Source organism: Camelus dromedarius, chromosome 12 (assembly GCF_036321535.1).
Source record: "Camelus dromedarius isolate mCamDro1 chromosome 12, mCamDro1.pat, whole genome shotgun sequence".
NCBI classification, from domain to species: Eukaryota; Metazoa; Chordata; class Mammalia; order Artiodactyla; family Camelidae; genus Camelus; species Camelus dromedarius.
Window position 1 is genome coordinate 51,087,036 of NC_087447.1, and position 18,927 is coordinate 51,105,962.

Below are 18,927 nucleotides of genomic sequence, written 5' to 3' on the forward strand. Positions count from 1 at the left end.
GTCTTGTATTTCCCCAAAATAACCGTGTGCTTTGTGCTAACTATGGTATGCCCTTTATTATTTTTAAATAACAGAAACAAAAGTTCCTCACTTCTGAAGGAGCTCAAATTCCTTAAATTTATGTTATCTTCTGCTATTTTTATTTTAAAACATTGTATTATCAGTCTACTTAAGTGTAGTAAAACTATAACCATTCATTGTTCTCAAGTACTTAATAGTCTTAAGTGATCAATCCACTACGATAACATTTATTGTGTTGTCTTTTCAACGTGGGATTCTAAATACAGAAAAACAGAGCTCCTTGAACAACACAGGAGTTAGGAGTACTGACCCTCACATAGTCAAAAACCTGAGTATAACTTTATAGCTGGTCTTCTATATCCAGAGTTCTGCACCTTCAGATTCAACCATGGATGTTGTAGTACTCTAGTATGTATGTATTTTCTTTTAATCTGCATATAAGTGGACCCATGCAGTTCAAACCCATGTTGTTCAAGGGTCAACTGCGAAATTATTAAATGTTTTCGCACCCCAAATTATGTGCTGTTTCTTAGACACCAAAATTTCATTCTTCATGCTATAAACCATATTATAGTGCTTACAAGCAAGAAGGACACCAGAAACAATTAGATATGTTTGGTATGCTCTGTATTGTTTTTAATCTTGGCACTATCCCTTGTCTTGAAATCTATGGTAAGTGTACGTTTATCTTTGTAAGAAATAGCCAATGGTCTTCCAGAGTGGTTGTATCATTTTGCATTCCCACTAGCAATGCATGAGAATTCAACTGATCCACATTCTTACTACTTGTTGCTATTCCCAAATCTTTTTAAAAATTCATCTACAGGTTCTACAATAGTATCTTATTCTGGTTTAAATTTGCATTTCTTTAACAATTAATTAAATTGAGTATCTTTTCATGTGCATGCTTGCCATCCATGTACTTCTTTGGTGAAGTATCCATTCAAATATTTGGCCATTTTTCAAATGGGCTATTTTCTTGTAAGTTCTGAATTTTCTTTATATATTGTAGATAAAAGTCCTTTGTCAGACATATGACTTGCAAACATTTTCTCCCAGTCTTGACTTGTCTTTTCATCCTCGTAACAATGTCTTTCACAGAGCAAAAGTTGAAAAACTTTTGCTGAGGCCCAATTTATCTATTTTTTCTTTTAAGAATCATGCTTTTGTTATTCTAAGAACTCTTTATCTAATCTACAGTAATTGCAATTTTTCTTCTACATTTTCTAACAGAAGTTTTATGCTAAATAAGAAAAATAAAAGAATTTTTTTTAGTGTCATTTATTCCCTTTCTGCTGCTGTTTCTTTCATGTAGATCCAAGTTTCTGACCTCAATCATTTTCCTTCCCTCTGAAGAACTTCTTTAGATATTCTTGCAAGGCAATTCTCTTGGTGACAAATAATCTCAGTTTTTGTTTGAGAAATTATTTTTCGGTTTTGAAAAATAATTTTTCTGGATGCATAATTTTAGGTCAATGGTTTTTTTTTTTCTTTCAAAGCTGTATATAGTTTCTTATTTTCATGATTTCTAAAGAGAAGTCTGATGAAATTGTTATCTTTGGTCTTCTATAGGTAAGAATCCCCCTCACTCTGATGTCTATGGATTTTTTTTCTCTTTGGTTTTCTGCAATATGAATATACTATGCCACAGTATAGTTTGTGTGTGTGTGTGTGTGTGTGTGTGTGTGTGTTTATCCTGCTTGGTGTTCTCTCAGCTTCCTGGATGTCTGGTTTGGTGTCTGCCGTTAATTTTGGAAATTTTTCCACATTAATACTTCAAATAGTTCTTCTGTTCCTTTTACTCTTTCTTCTCCATTTGGAATTCCTATCACATGTATGTTATACCCTTTTTAACTGTCCCCCAATTCTTGGCTATTCTGTCCTCTTCTTTTCATTCATTTTTCTCTTTGCATTTCAGTTTAGGAAGTTTCTAGTGACATACTTCAATATCATTGATTTTGTCCTTATCTTTTCCCAGTCAACTGATGCATCCATCAAAGACATTCTTTATTTCTGTCAAATGTTTTTGATTTCTAGTGGTTCCTTTTGATTCTAGGAGTTTCCATTTTCTGCTTACATTACCTACCTTTTCTTGAATGGTGTGTACTTTTTCCATTAGAGTTCTTAACATGTTAATCATAGTTAATTTAAATTGTCTGACATTCCCAAAATCTGTGCTGAGTCTGGTTCTGAAGCTTGCTTTGTCTCTTCATACTGTGTTTTCTCCTGTCTTTTTAGCATATTATAATTTTTATGTTGGACATGATATAATCAATAATAGGAACTGAGTAATACGAACTAATAGGAACGCATTAGTGTTCCTTTTAGTGTCAGGTTTCATATTAATCTGGCTATGACCGGGACTATGTTTAATGTTTGCCCTTGCTATAGGTAACACAGGATGCACTTTCCTTATTTTATTTTGTGTCCTACCCTACTTCTTTGGGTTCCTTAAGAACTCCTTCTTAAACAGAGTCTGTATTGCAGCTCTCTCTGAGTTGTAATCCACTATCATTATGCTGAAGCTCTGTTCATGTAGTGGCAAAGTATTGAGGAAGGGAAGATATTACAATCTTATGATTAAATCTTAGTTTCTTAGTGGGTCTGAGTTTCTGGGCTATGACTTGTAAAAGCATTTTTTAGTATTTTTTTAACTTTTTTTTTTTTGAGTTATACTCATTTTACAATGTTGTGTCAAATTCCAGTGTTCAGCACAATTTTTCAGTTATACATGAGCATACATATATTCATTGTCACATTTTTTCACCGTGAGCTACCACAAGATCTTGTTTATACTTCCCTGTGCTATACAGTATAATCTTGTTTATCTATTCTACATTTTGAAATCCCAGTCTGTCCCTTCCCACCCCCTGCCCTCTTGACAACCACAAGTTTGTATTCTATGTCTATGAGTCTGTTTCTGTTTTGTATTCATGTTTTTTTTTTTTATTCCACATATGAGCAATCTCATATGGTATTTTTCTTTCTCTTTCTGGCTTACTTCACTTAGAATGACATTCTCCAGGAACATCTGTGTTGCTGCAAATGGCATTATGTTGTCGGTTTTTATGGCTGAATAGTATTTCATTGTATAAATATACTACCTTTTCTTTATCCAGTCATCTGTTGATGGACATTTAGGCTGTTTCCATGGCTTGGCTATTGTAAATGAACATTGAGGTGCAGGTGTCTTTTTGAAGTAGGGTTCCTTCTGGATATATGCCCAGGAGTGGGATTACTGGGTAATATGGTAACTCTATTCCTAGTCTTTTGAGAAATCTCCATACTGTTTTCCATAATGGCTGCACCAAACTACATTCCCACCAACAGTGTAGGAGGGTTCCCTTTTCTCCACAGCCTCTCTAGCATTTGTCGTTTGTGGACTTTTGAATGATGGCCATTTTGACTGGTGTGAGGTGATACTTCATTATAGTTTTGATTTGCATTTCTCTGATAATTAGTGATATTGAGCATTTTTTTCATGTGCCTATTGATCATTTGTATTTCTTCCTTGGAGAATTGCTTGTTTAGGTCTTCTGCCCAGTTTTGGATTGGGTTGTTTGTATTTTTCTTATTAAGTCATATGAGCTGCTTATATATTCTGGAGATCAAGCCTTTGTCGGTTTCATTTGGAAAAAATTTTCTCCCATTCCGTAGGTTGTCGTTTTGTTTTACTGGTGGTTTTCTTTGCTGTGCAGAAGCTTGTAAGTTTAATTAGGTCCCCTTTGTTTATTCTTGCTTTTATTTTTATTGCTTGGGTAGATTTTCCTAGGAGAATATTTTTGAGATGTATATCAGATAATGTTTTGCCTATCTTTTCTTCTAGGAGGTTTATTGTATCTTGTCTTATATTTAAGTCTTTGATCCATTTTGAGTTTATTTTTGTGTATGGTGTCAGGGAGTGTTCTAGTTTCATTGATGTATGTGCTGCGCTCCAGTTTTCCCAACATTATTTGCTGAACAGACTGTCTTTATTCCATTGTATATTCTTGCCTCCTTTGTTGAAGATTAGTTGACCAAAAGTTTGTGGGTTCATTTCTGGGCTCTCTATTCTGTTCCTTTGGTCTATGTGTCTGTTTTTGTACCAATACCATGCTGTTTTGATTACTGTAGCTCTGTAGTATTGTCTGAAGTCTGGGAGTTATTCCTCCAGCCTCTTTCTTTTTCTTCAGTAATGCTTTGGCAATTCTAGGTCTTTTGTGGTTCCATATAAATTTTTATTATGATTTGTTCAAGTTCTGTGAAATATGTCCTGGGTAATTTGATAAGGATTGCATTAAATCTGTAGATCGCCTTGGGCAGTATGACCATTTTAACAATATTGATTCTTCTAATCCAGGAGCATGGGATATCTTTCCATTTTTTTTAAGTCTTTTTTAATTTCCTTAATCAGTGTTTTATAGTTTTCCATGTATAAGTCCTTCACCTCCTTGGTTAGATTTACTCCTAGGTATTTTATGCATTTCCTAGTATTTTTTTTTTCTCTACCTTTACATGAGATGGAAAGGCCAGAGGGGAACTTGAGTTGACTAATCTCCCTTCCCATGTATCAGATAAGGTTCTGATAAAGTGGTTACCCCTGGAGGCAAAGCCTGTAATGGAGAACATTCCGCATGTATTTCAAAAGGGTTACTTTTCTTCTCCCTCTACCCAAAACAGAAGATGATTTTTCTCTTGATCTTTACTATGAGAACCTGACAGAGTTCCTGGATACACAATCCACAAATGTGTGGGGGCCTGTATAAATTAGGCCTCCAAGAATTTTTATGTCTCAAGAGAGTCCACACTCAGCCTCTAGAAATTAGTCAAAATTACCACTTACTTAAACTGCTTCAAGCAGTTATTGGCTCCAATGGCTTCTGTTTCTAGTAAGCTGATCTTGGCTGTGATTTTCTGCACTCACCTGTCTCTCCAGATTTCATAGTGATGGTTTACCCTGTGACTTCAATTCTCAGATGGACCTAAGAAAAGTCACTGAATTTCAGTTTGTTTCATTTTTTTTTTTCTTGTTTTAAGAATTGGAGTGACAACTTCTATGCTCTTTACATATCAAAGTTGAAACTGGAAGTCCTCTCTGATTAGATTAATGGGTTTTGGTTTTCTTTAAATATTGTCCTTGTATCCTGTGTCCATCCTAACCTAATCTACTCATTCTTGAATTGTTTTTTGTAGATTTCTTGAGGTTTCATACATAAATAATCAGGTCCTCTGCAAATAGAAATAGTTCTATTTCTTCCTTTCCAAACCATTTGCCTTCTTCCTCACTTATTGCACTGCCTAGGACAATAATATGCTGTTGAATAGAGTGATGAGACATCCTTCATGCTGTTGAATAGAGTGATGTGACATCCTTCCTCTTTCCAGGTCTTATTTGGAAATGAGCTCAGGCTTTCACCATTCAGTACAATGGCAGCTTTAGGTATAGTGTAGATCATCTTTATCAAGTGAAGGAAAGTTCCTATTTTTAGTTTTCTGACAGAATTTATCAAGAATGGAAGTTGAATTTTATCAAGTGATTTTTCTGCATGTATGGAAATGATTATATTATTTTCTTCATTATGTATGTTAACATGATAAAATTCATTGATTTTCAACTGTGAACCAGCCTTGCATTCTCAAGATAAAACCCCTCTGATCATGACATATTTCCTTTTTATATAGTGCTGGCTTAAGTTTGTTAACTTTTTGTTCAGGATTTTTACATTTTTATTCACAAGGGATATTAGTCTCAAGATTTCTTAAAATGCTTTTTAATGGATGTGTTATTTATTGTGATGTCAGAGAAGTGCTGACATCATAGAAATGCATTAGGAATTCTCTTTCTCCTTCTATTTTCTGGAAGAGATTTGTAGAACTGGTCTTGTTATTTCCTTGTGCATTTGGTAAAAGTCATCATGAATACATCAGCACCTGGAATTTTCTGTTGGAAATTTTTCCACTATAAATTCAACTAATTTAATAGATATAAAACTATAAGTTATGTATTTCTTTCTGAGAGTTTTGATAGTTTGTATCTTTAAAGAATTTTTCCATTTCATCCAAATTGTCACCTTTATGAGCACAGAGTTGTTTATAGACAATGATATGCTCGTAAATAATTAACAGCAGGCTCTCCAGGAATATAAAGACCTGATTTGTAGTGTTTTCCAATTTTTGTAGCTTAAATAATACAACCACACCTAATTTCATAACTGGTTTAACAACTGGTTTCAAAAATTCTGAAATGTAGTACTGGCTCTTGTGAGCCAATGTGAGGCAGCTCCACTGTCCACACTACTTCATTATTATCCTTTTTAATGTCTAGAGGGTCTGTAATGAGGAACATTCTTTCTTTCCTAATAGTGAAAATATGTGTCTTCTCTGTTTTTGTCTTGGTCATTTGACTAGAAGTTTATCAATTTTGTTAATTTCTTCAAAGAATAAGGTTTTAATTTTCACTGACATTTTCTATTTCTTTGTTTCTACTTCATCAGTTTCTGCTCTTTATTATTTCTTTCCTTTTGCTTATTTTGAGTTTAATTTGCTCTTCTTTCTCTAGTTTCTTAAAGAGAAAGCTTAGATTATTGATTTGAGACTCTTCTTTTCTAATATAAGCAGATAATCCCAGGGTTTTTCCTCTAAGCACTGGTTTAGTGGTAGTCCACCACTTTTACTATGTCACATTTTAATTTTCATTCAGTTCAAAGTATTTTCTAACTTTTCTTGAGATTTATATTTTATCTATGGGTTATTTAAGGCTGTTTTTAAAAATACTTGGGATTTTTCCAATTCTGAGAGAACGAAATAGAAATTCTGGTATCAAAGAACTCAACAAATAAGATGGAGAATGCATCAGAAAGGACTGAAAATGGAGCAGATCAGATATGAGACAGAATAAGTGAGCCGAAAGGTTGGAATCTTGGAACGATTCAGGTAGAAAAGGAGACAGAACTAAAGTTTAGTAACTCCATTATTAGAGCCAACATAAGGATAATGGATATACCAGAAAGAGAAGAACAGAAAAAAGGGGCAGAGAGTTTATTTAAGGAAATAACAGCTGAGAACTTCCAAACCTGGGCAAAGAACTGGACATACAAGTCCATGAACCTAATTGATCACCTTATTATCTCAATGCAAAAAGACCTTCTCCAAGACATTATAATAAAGCTGTCAAAAATCAGCAATATATTAAAAATCTTAATGACTGCTGGAGTGTGGGGAGAGAATAACCTTAAAAAAAAGAAAAACCCAGTAGACTATCATCAAATTTCTCAACAGAAACTCTACAATCCAGGAGAGAGCGAAATGACAGACTCAAAATATCAAAATATCAAAATCACCATCTCAAAATGTCTATTCAGCCAAGTGATCCTTCAAATATGAAGGAGAAATAAAGAATTTCCTAGACAAACAAAAGCTGAGGGAGTTCACCACCACTAGATCTGCATTATAAGAAATGTTGAAAAGAGTTCTTCTATCTGAAACAAAAAGGCAAAAGTACACAAAACTCTGAGTAAGGTAATAAATAGACAGAATCAGGAAACTAGAACTCTATTTTAGGAAAGGGTGTTAAACATTTAATTATAGCATAAAGGTTAATGGAAAAGAACACTAAAAATAACTATAACTACTATAATTTGGTAATAACCTCACAGCATAAGAAGAGAGAATTTCTGGCAGCAAAATTTTATAAAAGAGGAAGAGTAGAAGGACAGTACCTGCATGAGCAAATGAATATAAGTTGCTATCAGTAGCAAAAGGACTAATTTATCTATGAGACATTTTATGTAAACCTCATGGAAACCACAAAACAAAAATCTAGAGCAGAGACACAAAACATTAAAAAGAGGGGAAAGTGAGCAAACTGAGAAAACTACCAATTTTAAAAGGTATAATGAGAGCTTGGCCAAGACGACAGACTAGGAAGATTTTAAGCTCAACTCCTCTCATGGGCACACCAAAATTACAACTATTTACAGAGCAACTATTAATAAGAAAGACCAGAATCTAGCAGAAAAAAACTTCTACGATTAAGATATAAAGAAGAAATCATGAGACACAAAGGAGGGGTGGAGTCACAGTATACTCAAGACCCATACCACCAGCTAGGCAACCTACACATGTGAAGTGAACCACAGTTGCAGAGGTACTCAGCAAGAAGCAGTCGTTCTGAGCCCCACAATGGGCTCTCTGGCCCAGGGGCCCTGTATCAGGAAGATGATCCCCAAATGTTCAGCTATGAAGGCTAGCAGGGCTTACTTTGAGGAGACCCAGAGGGCTGTGGAAAATAGAGACTCCATTCTTAAAGGGTAAACACAACAATCTCACGTGTCCCAGGACCCAGGGCAGAAGAAGTAATTTGAAAGAAGGCTCATTCCAACCTGCCTGCTTATCTTGAAGAGTCTCTCAGAGAGGCAGGAGGCAACTGGAGCTCATCCTGGGAACACAGACACTGGTAGCAGCCATTTGTAGGAGCTCATTCTACCACCTGGACACTGGTGCTGGCAAGGAACATTTTGGAATCCTCCTAGTTTATTAGCCCCAGGACCCAGCCCACCCACCAGCCTGTTGGCAGCAACACTGAGACACCTCAGGCCAAGCAACTACCTGGATAGGGACAGAGCCCACTCACTAGCAGGCAGGCTGCCTTAAGACCTCCTGAGTCCACAGGAACACTGGGACATGTCCCATACATTAGTGCACAAGCACAAGTCCCAAGACACTCACCCACCAGAGGGTCTATACAAGCTTTTGAACACCCCAGACCACAGAGCCCACTGTGTAAGGAACTGGATCCACCAAATAGCGGGACACACTAGCTCCAGGATCTCTAGGGCCTGTAGTCAGAGATCCTAGGACCTGGCTCCTGCCCACCAGTGAACCAGAACTCACCTATGATGCCCAAGGCCCTGGCGCCACTCACCAGCAGGCCAACACCAGTTTTGGGGACACCCTAGAAACCACAACAAGCCATGTGAAGAACCAGCAACACTCACCAGCAGGCAACAAAAGCAGTAATATCATCTACATCTGCAATAAGCAGTTAAGTAATACAAAACAAAAAGATGTAAAATATTATGTCAAAAACAGTAACTATGTGGAAAGGGAACTGAAATGCAGGGTTGTTAAAATGCATTAGAAATTAAGAGATTAGCAACTTAAAATAATCATAGATGTAGATATAGATATCTTGCTATTATAAACCTCATGGTAACCAAAAACCAAAAATCTGTAACAGATATACATGTAAAAAAGAGAAAAGAATCCAAACACAACACTAAAGATAGTCATCAAATATCAAGGGGAGGACAAAAGAAGACAAAAGGGATCAAAAAAATCTAAAAACAATTTACAAAATGTAATAAGTATATAGTTATCAGTAACTACTTTAAATGTAAATGGACCAAATGTTCCAATCAAAAGACACAGAGTGGCTGAATGGATACCAGAACAAGACCCATATGTATGCTACTTACAAGACTTACTTCAGATCTAAAGACACACACAGATTGAAAATAAGGGGATGGAAAAAAAGTATTCCATGCAAATGTAAACGAAGAGAAACTCAGGGTAGCAATACTTATATCAGATGAAATAGATGTTAAAACAAAGACTGTAATAAGGGACAAAGATGGGTATTACATAATGGTCAAGGGATCAATCCAAGAAGATATAAAAATTGTAAATATAAATGTACACCCAATATAGGAGCATCTAACTATACAAAGCAAGTATTAACAAACAAAAAGGTAGAAAATGACAGTAACATAATAATACTAGGGGAATTTAACACCCCACTTACATCATTGAACAGGTCATCCACAAAAAATCAACAAGGAAACACTGAACTTAAATGACACATTAGACCAAATTGACTTAATCAAGAGTATGTAGGCAATCTATAATTTCACCTTTTTAATAGTCCCTATCATTCCAGAGCTGTTTTTATCACTATTATTTACAAAATAAATGGATCACTGAAGAAATCAAAGAATAAATTAAAAGGTACCCAGAGACAAATGAAAATAAAAAACACAGCAAGCCAATATCTATGGAACACAGCAAAAATAGTTCTAAGAGGGAAGTTTATAGTGATACAAGCCTACCTCAGGAAACAAGAAGAGCCTCAAATAAACAACTTACCCTTATGCCTAAAGAAACTAGGAAAAGAAGAACAAGTAAAACCCAAAGTTAGTAGAAGGAGAGAAATAATAAAGATCAGAGCAGAAATAAATGAAATGGAGACTAAAAAATTTCAAAAGATCAATGAAACTAAGATTTGGTTCTTTAAAAAATAAACAAAATTGGTAAATCTTAAGCCATAATAATCAAGAAAAAGAGAGGGCCCAAATCAACAAAACCAGAAAAAGAAATTGCTAGACTAAGGGAAAAAATTACTCAAATAAATAAAATTAGAAATGAAAGAGGAGGAGACATTACAATTGATACTGCAGAAATACACAAAATTATAAGAAAGTACTATGAACAAATATGCCAACAAATTAAATAACCTAAAAGAAATGGATACATTTCTAGGAACATACAACCTATCAAGACTGAATCAGGAAGAAACAGAAAATCTGAACAGTGCAATAATGAGTCAAGAGATTGAGGCAGTCATCAAAAATCTTCCAATACAGAAAACTCCAAGACCAGACAACTTTATCGTTGAATTCTACCTATCATTTAAAGAATCAACACCAATCCTTCTCAAACTCTTCCAAACTATCAAGGAAAACACTTCCAAATTCATTCTATGAAGCCAGCCTTGATACTAAAACCACAATAAAAGGAAACTATCAACCAATATCCCTGATATATATAGATGCAAACATTCTCAACAAAATAACAGCAAACTGAATTCAAGGATACATTAAAAGAATTATACACCATGATCAAGTAGAATTTATCCCTGGGATGCAAGGATGGTTCAACATATGCAAATCAATAAATGTAATTCATCACATCAACAAGATGAAAGATAAAATCACATGATCATCTCAAAAGACACAGAAAAAGCATTTAACAAAATACAACAACCTTTCATGATTTATAAAAAAAATTTAACAGTTTGAGTATAAAAGGAACATACATCAACATAATAAAGGCCATATATGATAAACCCACAGTTAACATTATACTCAATGGAGAAAAACTGAGTGTTTCCTCTAAGCGCAGGAATAAGACAAGGATGTTCACTCTCACCACTCCTATTCAACATAGTACTGGAAGACCTAGTTAGAGAATTAGGCAAGACAAAGAAAGAAAAGGCATCCAAATCAACAAGAAAGAAGTAAAATTGTTGCTATTTGCTGATGACATGATCTTATATATATATAATCCTGGAAAGTCAATCAAAAAACTGTTGGATTTAATCAATGATTTCAGTAGAGTAGCAAGATACAAAATCAACATACAGAATTTGGTTGCATTCCTTTACACTAATGATGAAGCATTAGAAAAAGAAATAAAGAAAACCATCCCATTCACAATAGTATTAAAAGTAATAGAATACTTAGGAATAAATGTAACCAAGGAAACGAAAGATCTGTACAGTAAAAACTATGAGACTTTGCTGAAAAAAATTGAAGACACAAACAAATGGAAAGACATGCCATGTTTATGGACTAGAAGAATTAATACTGTTAAAATGTCCATAATACCCAAAGCCACTTATGTATTCAGTGCAATCTCCATCAAAATACTAAAGGCATTCTTCACAGAAGTAGAAGAAACAATCCTAAAATGTGTGTGGAACCACAAAAGACCCTGAATAGCCAAAGCAATCCTAAGAAAAAAAGAACAAAGAACAAAGCTGAAGGTATCACACTTCCTGATTTCAAGCTACACTTCAAGTTATAATACTACAAACAGTATGTTACTATGACAAATATAGATACATAGACCAATGGAACAGAATAGAATGCCCAGTACTAAATCCTGGAATATATGGCCAACCAACATTCAATAGGGGAGCCAAGAACTCTAAATGGGGAAAGGACAGTCTCTTCAAAAATTGGTACTAGGAAAACTGGAAAAACATATGCAAAACAATGAAATTGAACTCCTATCTTATAACACTCACAAAAATTAACTCAAAATGGATCAAGACTTAATTAAACAAAAGACCTGATACCATAAAACTCCCAGAAAACACAGGGAAGAAGCTGACCAATATTGGTCTTGGCAATGACTTTTTGGACACAATGCCAAAAGCACAAACAACAAAAGCAAAAATCAACAAATGGGACCACATCAAATACAAAAGCTTCTGTGTAACAAAGAATAAAGATAGCCTAGAGAATGAGATCAAATTTTTACAAACCATGTATCAATCAGATAAGGGGTTAATATCCAAAATACATTAAGAAAGTATACAAGTTATTAATAATAAGCCTGATTAATGGGCAGAAGAATTAAATAGACATTTTCCAAAGAGGAAATCAAAAATGGCCAACAGGCACAGGGAAGATGCTCAATATCACTAATCATCAGGGATGTGCAAATAAAAACTACAATGACATATCACCTCACACCTGCTAGAACAGCTATCATCAAGAAGACAAGAGACAAAAGAAGTGGTGAAAAGGTAACCCTTTTATACCGGTGGGTAAATTAGTTCAATCACTATGGAAAACAATTAGGAGGTTCCTCAAAAAATTAAAAATGAGGTCTAGCATACCAATCCAGCAATTCAACATCTGGGAATATACCCAAAGGAAATGGAAACAAGAGTTCAATGTGATATATGATATACCCACATTTACTGAAGCAGTATTCACAATAGCCAAGATATGGAAACAACTCAAATGCCACCTCAAATGGATGAATAGATTAAAAAGATGTAGTATATACACATAATAGAATAGTATTCAGTCATGAAAAAGGAGGATATCTTGCCATTTATGAGAATATGGATGAAACTTGAGTACATAGTCTAAGCAACGTAAGTCAGACAGAAAATAAGTACTGTATGATATCACTCATATGTAGAATCTAAAACTGTCAAACCTATAAAAAGAAAAAAAACAAAAAAACAAAGAGTAAAACAGTGGTTACCAGGGGATGGGGTTTAAGGGATAAGACTGATGGTGTTCAAGGGTACAAACTTGTAACAAGCACCAAATAAGCCATAGAGACCTAATACACAGTATATTGAATATAGACAATAATATTGTACTAGATGCTTGTAACATGATAAACATTATTACAATGACAACTATATTGCAATAAATATATATGTATCAAAGTAATACGCTATACACCTCACACTCACACAATGTTATGTATCAAACTTATCCTATTTAAATAAGTAAATAAATAAAATATTTGGGAAGTTTCCAGATATCTTTCCATTAATGATTTCTAGTTTAATTCCATTTTGGTCACAGAACATCCTTGGTATGATTTCTATTCTTTTAAATTTGTCAAGATTTGCTTCATGTCCTAGAACATAGCCGATATTCTATATATTTGTTGATTTTCCTGTCTGTTTGTTCCGTCCATTACTGAAAAAAGTGCTGAAGTGTCTAACCCTAGATTTTTCTATTTCTCCTTTAAATTCATCAGATTTGCGTCATGTAATTTGAAGTTGTATTATTCAGTGCATACACATTTAGGATTATTACATGTTACATGACTCATTTAGTATTATGTAATGTCCGTCTTTATCACTAATAATTTCCCTTGTTTCGAAGGTTATTTTGCCTGTTATTAAAACCAAGCAGGACCCTGTGGGGTCCTCCCGGGTACAAAAGCTTTTCTATTACTAGTTTGTGGGGAAAAAATTTCAGCCTCCTAGACCTTCCCTGAGTTCCATCAAATAATTACTGATTAGGGGAGTAAGGAAATGCAGAAAGAAATAATAGTGCAGCATGGGTCAGGGTCCTGGTTCCCCCTTGGGGAATGTGCATAACAACCTGATACATATATCTGAATTCCTCTCCAGGAACTAGGGTGCCCACCCAGGTGGAGGATGGTAACTACAAGCTGAGCACAAGTACAGGGACCCAGACTGCTTGGAAACAGAAGGCTAAAGACTCAGATTCTTGGAACACCACCCTGTTACCTCACCACTAACCAATCAGAGAAAGGCGACACACCCTGAAGCCTTCCCCACAAATTTTGCCTATAAAAAGCCTTCCCCAAAAACTATCAAGGAGTTTGGGCTTTTTGAGCACAAGTTGCCTATTCTCATTGCTTAGTCCTGCAATAAATCTTTCTCTGCTCCAAACTCCGTTTTGGTTTGTTTGGCCTCACTGTACACAGGAAACAGAAACTTGGGCTCAGCAACAATATCAATATAGCCACTCCAGATTTAATTTGGTTAGTGTCTGTATGTTTTTGCATTATTTTACCTTCAATCTGTATGCAGTCATCTGCATAAATTGAATAAAAATCTGTCCTTCTCTTCACTGGGATATAATTGGACAAATTGATTGTGTAATCAAGGTCATTTCTGAAGAATCATATTTGAGAATATACTTCATTCAATCTGATACAACAAGTGCCCAGTCCCCACTAAGGACACAGAGGTAACTGGTATTTGGAAACAATGCTTACAAGCATTCCTAGGCAAACTGTCTGATGTCCATTGTTGTACACTGTCCCAGCATTACAGGTAGTAAGAAAGGTCACTGACTAACAGGAAAAGGAGAGAAGAATTTGCCTACATTTCTAAGTATGCGGATGAAACCTGGTGCAAATAAATTTATTTTGTAAATACTAGTGATAAAAACAGCTCTGGAATGATAGGGACTATTAAAAAGGTGAAATGCTAGATTCCCTACATACTATTCAGTCAGAATCTAATTTAATGACTTTAGCAGTTGCTTAACATAATCTAGCTCTAGATTTCTGGATATACAACAAGGAACCTTATGTGTGTTAACCATTCTGACTGTGCCAATGTAAATTATGAAGCCAAGTAACACAAAATCACAATGAGATCAGCCTTTAATTAATCTACAAAAGTTATTTACAATCATAATAGGAGATTTAATTTATTCAAAACTTAGAAATAAGGCAAAAGTTGATTGCTGGACCTTGTAATATCACGGTTAGTACATTATTTAACACGCACAGCTAAGGGTCATTTGACTCTTAGGGGAACATACCTTTCACTGAATTACTATTTACTATTGATCAAGGCCAGACTATGCAAAGTTAGATGTTGTCTTTTAGAAAACTAATAAAAATGGAAATGATTCTTGTCAAGTAGAGATGTAAATGATTTTTGGTAGAACAGATAACTCCAAAAGGATGTCCTTATTGCCACAGAATATATTAACCAAGTTAAAATACTAGGTTTGTAGCCAACTTAGCAACGTAACTTCAGCATTTCTTGCTGCACTGACTACATGCATGTTGGTTTCTCACTTCTCTTTTGAGTGGGTTTTGTCATTGTGATTGTTTCCACATTAACATGCTAAAGAAAACTTGTACTTGGCTCACAATCTGTATGCATGAGAATTACATTTTTATAATTTTGAGATTTATACTTTCACAAAAGCATATTAAAATGTTCCACAAAAATGTCAATTTTGCTGGAAAAACAGGAACTCAGCTGAACTTTCAGGTACAATTCTCAGAACTTCTGTACCTATTTTTATTTCACTATTGATCAGATTAACCACTCAATTTTTACAAGCAATCTCAAGAATAATAAATACACTAACAAATAATAATCAACTCACCATCACCATCAATCCCTAAACATACCCAATCAATAAAGAGTGACCGAGAATAACTTTTAGAAATAAAACCAATTTCTTTGCTATGAAAAATTAAACAAACATCCAAATTTTTAAAATCATGTGCCAACACCACTTCAACCACCTCTGACCACACAATATGCAAGTAAAGAAAGCTCCACAGTCAAACCTAAAAATACAACCCCCTAGATAACCATATTTTAACCCAAGGTTTCAGGATACTCCTCAGTAGCCAGAATACAGAATAATAGTATAACTAAACACTGCAAGCATACAATCTTAATATGCTAAAATAAAACAATTAACCCTAAAAAAACCCAAATTTATTACAATAACGTATCCAACCCTACCACTTAAAATAAGTAAGACTTGTTACAAGTCATACATTATACATCAGATATAACAACCTTTTCATCTAGAACACGTATTTGCCAAAACATTACCTGTTGCTAAATAATTCAATATATATATTCTAACGAGGCATTTCTAGTTTGGATGTGTCTATTTATTCATGTATGATAAGTCTTATATACAGAGCCTACATCCATACAGAAACCTGGAATATCAGGTTGATCCTGTTATTTTCACATATGGAAACAGCGTTTATATGTTATGTACTCCTATGAGAACAAATATTCTGAGTTACAGTAATTACAAATTCTCTTTCAACTAGCCCTTATACTAACACTAGTTACTAGAATGAATCTGAAGTGGGTAAGTCTATCCCTATAGATCCTTTACTTTTCACTATTTTCACATAACAAAAGATCAAATAAGTCCTCAGGATTAATATCAAATATAAATAAAACTCCACTCCACCCTTAGTACATAATCAAAAATACCTTAAGATTTATTTTCCTTATTACCCAATTACCTGATAAGAGAGCTACTACCACAGCTGACTCTCACACCGTGCTCTCTCCACTGCCACAAGTGCTAGCAGTGTAGATGCTTGCTGTTTGTACTGATCAGATGTTTATTTTCAAAATCAAAAACTCTAATAAGTTTATCTAGGTCACATGGATTCCCTCTAGACATATGATAACCTGGAAAATGTTAAGTTGTTTTGGTTTTTTTAACCATCTTGAGAAGGCAGACTTCACTTTCATCGAATGCAAATCTGACCTTTTATTTTATCCACTTTAAAATACTCAGGATAATTCTAAACTTTCTAACTTGTTATTTAAGCATTGCTATAATCTCCTCATAACATGTTTTCCCAGATTCTTGTCCCAATCTATCTCCCAACTCTCCCCTACCCCTCCTTTTGTCTCTCTCTCCTTCCCTCCATCTTTCCTTTCTTCTCTTTCTTTCCTTCACACACACAGACACCCAAATCCCCTCTTGCTCAAGTGTACTGTAATTTCTGAAACAAACCACCATCATTGCTCATGGTTCCCCTTAGTAATGATGTTCCCTCAGTTCAAATGATACCTTTGCATGAGGTATTCTGCAACTCCCTCAAGTAGAATCATTCACTCTTGCCTCAAAATTACACTGTACATAGCAAATACTTTCTATTTTACAACAGCTTTATTAGCCTATCCATCTCCTTCTTCCAGAATCCCCCATCCCCATTCCTCAGACTGAGTTAGAAATTGTTCCTGTGTGCTCCTGAGCAACCTGAAATTAACTTCAGCATTTATCACAATGTTATTGCAATTGCATCTTTCTTATACTAGTCTGTGAACTCCGTTAGGGCTGGATGTGTATATATTCACCATTGTATACTATATGTCTAGTGCCCAATAGGCACTCAATAAATATTTGTTGAATCGTAAGACAGAATCAATAATAAATGTTTCCTAGCCTGCCCCATTGATTGTGAGCTATTCAAAATGCCCAGGAAAATGCTACTTACATGGTAGGTACACTGTAAAAACTTTATGAAATACTTGGATAAAAAGGAACTAACAAGAGTTAAGTTTACAAGTTTGTCTTCAGAACTTTGAGTGAATGTAAAAAGCAGCAATTAGACTGACTGCATTATTGGAACAGCCCTCCTACCAATGCTATCTATAGCCCTGCTACCAAACTGGGATGAAAGTGTGTGTACACTTGCCTATCTTCATTTAAAGCCTTTATCTCCAGGAGCAGCATGTGACCTCTTACAGAAGAAGGAGTCAGTGCATGTCTTGAGCTAGGGAATGTGTCTTACCCGTGAATGTGAAAACCATTTGCCCGCATTCAGAGTCGACAGAAAATCCCAATCAAATAGGCTAGGGTGTCGGAGGGAGGCATTTGGCAGGACCTCGTTGATATTGGTTGTTCTTCTCAGGTTAAGGTCATGCATGAGAAAAGGCACATGATCGTAACTGCAGGCAGAGGGGGAAAAGAAGGGAAGAGGTAGATAGGCTGAATTCAGCCACCTTGGCAGATACAGTTCTCAGAAAGCCCATCAAGGTCACCAGTCTTAATAGGGTTCCTCACTCCCTCCCAAATCTCATCAAAGGAATCAGTACTAGTAATTTATACTTCCATATCAATATTTTCCTGCCCAAGGAGGCAATCTTTTGTAGTGTTATTATAGTCATATCAGTCATAGTAAAAGAGTAGCTTCCCTACTCAGGGAATTTTTGGATCAAAAAAACAATGGGTAGAGTAGTGATCTGAGAGCAAGTTGAGTAGGGTGGAGATGGGGCAAGGCTCTGAGGACCCCGGAAACACACTAAGCAGGCACCCATACAATCTTTCTTTGTTTTGCTGACTCATTTACCAGCTGGCACCTGCTCTGAGTATTTCTGGTCCTAGACTCTTCACATCAGATGGCACCATTCTAGAAGTTCATTATCTGAAAATTCCTGTTGTCTCTTTGCCTTGAAGAATCTCTGCTTTTATGAAAAATCTCTCTTCCTTTCTCATTAAAATACATATGAAAAGAACTCTGTAATGGCCATGAAGGAGTAATAAGGGTTGAGACTTAGCCTCCTGCCCATAAACAACTAGACAATTGGACAAAATAACAGAATTAAATTTTTTTAGGAAATAGACAGCCAGAGCACAATATAATGATCTCTGAGAAAAGGTAAAAAAATTATATAAGCTCTAACATTACCCAGGCTTCCTTCTTGCTGCTAAATACTGGAATGTGGCATGGGGCAAGGAGGGGGACATCTAAAAGGAACCCAGCTACTGTGCTGAAATGAGAAGGAAGAGATAAAATTAAGGAGAGGTCAAGACAGACAGAATTTGTTGGCTAGATCCTCACAGAGAA

The 18,927-nt window shown here is 35.2% G+C and overlaps 1 protein-coding gene across 1 annotated transcript in view; it reads right to left on the minus strand.

Annotated features, from left to right (window-relative positions):
* Nucleotides 1-17,824: 17,824 nt before the first annotated feature.
* Nucleotides 17,825-18,927, minus strand: part of LOC105098274 (glycerophosphodiester phosphodiesterase domain-containing protein 4) — a 29,875-nt gene continuing 28,772 nt past the window's right edge. Inside the window, exon 5 of the mRNA XM_031460420.2 lies at nucleotides 17,825-18,028. Coding sequence (XP_031316280.2) covers nucleotides 17,854-18,028 — 175 coding nt within the window. The 3' untranslated portion in view covers nucleotides 17,825-17,853. The remainder of the gene's footprint in view (nucleotides 18,029-18,927) is intronic.